Source organism: Suricata suricatta, chromosome 10 (assembly GCF_006229205.1).
Source record: "Suricata suricatta isolate VVHF042 chromosome 10, meerkat_22Aug2017_6uvM2_HiC, whole genome shotgun sequence".
NCBI lineage: Eukaryota > Metazoa > Chordata > Mammalia > Carnivora > Herpestidae > Suricata > Suricata suricatta.
In genome coordinates this window covers 57,736,299-57,737,516 of record NC_043709.1, presented here as the reverse complement: position 1 = coordinate 57,737,516, position 1,218 = coordinate 57,736,299, and the positions used below count along the sequence as shown (strand labels likewise).

General features: G+C 36.1%; 1 protein-coding gene across 1 annotated transcript in view; it reads left to right on the top strand.

Annotated features, from left to right (window-relative positions):
* Nucleotides 1-576, top strand: part of LOC115304644 (olfactory receptor 6C2-like) — a 1,354-nt gene extending 778 nt beyond the window's left edge. Inside the window, exon 2 of the mRNA XM_029954906.1 lies at nucleotides 169-576. Coding sequence (XP_029810766.1) covers nucleotides 169-454 — 286 coding nt within the window. The 3' untranslated portion in view covers nucleotides 455-576. The remainder of the gene's footprint in view (nucleotides 1-168) is intronic.
* The last annotated feature ends 642 nt before the right edge of the window (nucleotides 577-1,218 follow it).

Below are 1,218 nucleotides of genomic sequence, written 5' to 3'. Positions count from 1 at the left end.
ACTTCAGCTAGATTTCTGTAACTCTAATCTCATTGACCATTTTGGCTGTGACGCATCTCCTCTTCTGAAGATTGTATGCTCAGACACTCAATTTATAGAGCAACTTGTTTTAATCATGGCTGTGCTGACCCTCATAGTCACACTAGTCTGTGTAATTATGTCCTACACATACATCATCAAGACGATTTTAAGACTCCCTGCAGCTCAGCAAAGAAAAAAAGCTTTCTCCACGTGTTCATCCCACATGATCGTAGTCTCCATCACCTATGGAAGTTGCATCTTCATGTATGTCAAACCAGTAAAGGAAGGAGTAGCCATTAATAAGGTGGTGTCATTGCTCAACACCTCGGTTATCCCGTTGATGAACCCTTTCATTTATACGCTACGGAATAAGCAAGTCAAACAAGCCCTCAAAGACTCGATTAAAAAGATGGCATTCCTTTCAAAGGATTAGAAAACTAAAAAGATTTTTTAAGTTAAAAAATGTATATCTCATGGCACTTCTCACTTTATCCTGATTCCAAAACTCATATGATCTATTCCCGTAGATATTACACAAGTTATTGTTAATATAAATATACCGTCTTGAAATTATTTTCATGTGTATATATTGCCTTTTCCTAGGTTATACAGTGTATCCAATCCTCTAGAGTCTGTTTGAATTTGAGTCTGTTGTTGGACACCATGTAATGAAATAAAGGGGGATGAGTCTTGAACAAGTTCAGCATTATCTTGCAGGAAAATTACTTCAAAAGAGGTTATTACATGTTTTTCAGACAAGAAGAGATCAAACCCTTGAACAGCATATTAAATGTCTGCTTCTCCTGCACTTCAGTGAAATCTACTGATGTGTGCCCTCTAGTAACCCCTGGAGATTGTGAATCTATTTGCATCAAAATTAATTCATCAACAAGATTAAACTGGGTTTGGTTTCCAAAAGTTTCCATCCTGTAGTTACAAGGTTTTTTTAGGGAAATCATAGTTTCGTAACTCTTTGTTCATACCTTGAGATAAAAATTTAAAATCGTGAGATAATCTCTTCTCTGTTTGCGAGTTCTACAGATACTTCAAAATAAGCAACCAAACTTACAGTTCTTATATTCCTTAATTTCCACTAAATCCATGACAGCAGCTACTAGATAAAATCAAGCCATAATGGCAGCAGACATTCAAGGGGTAACAAAACCCATCTACTTATAGGTAGGGTGCAAAATATTA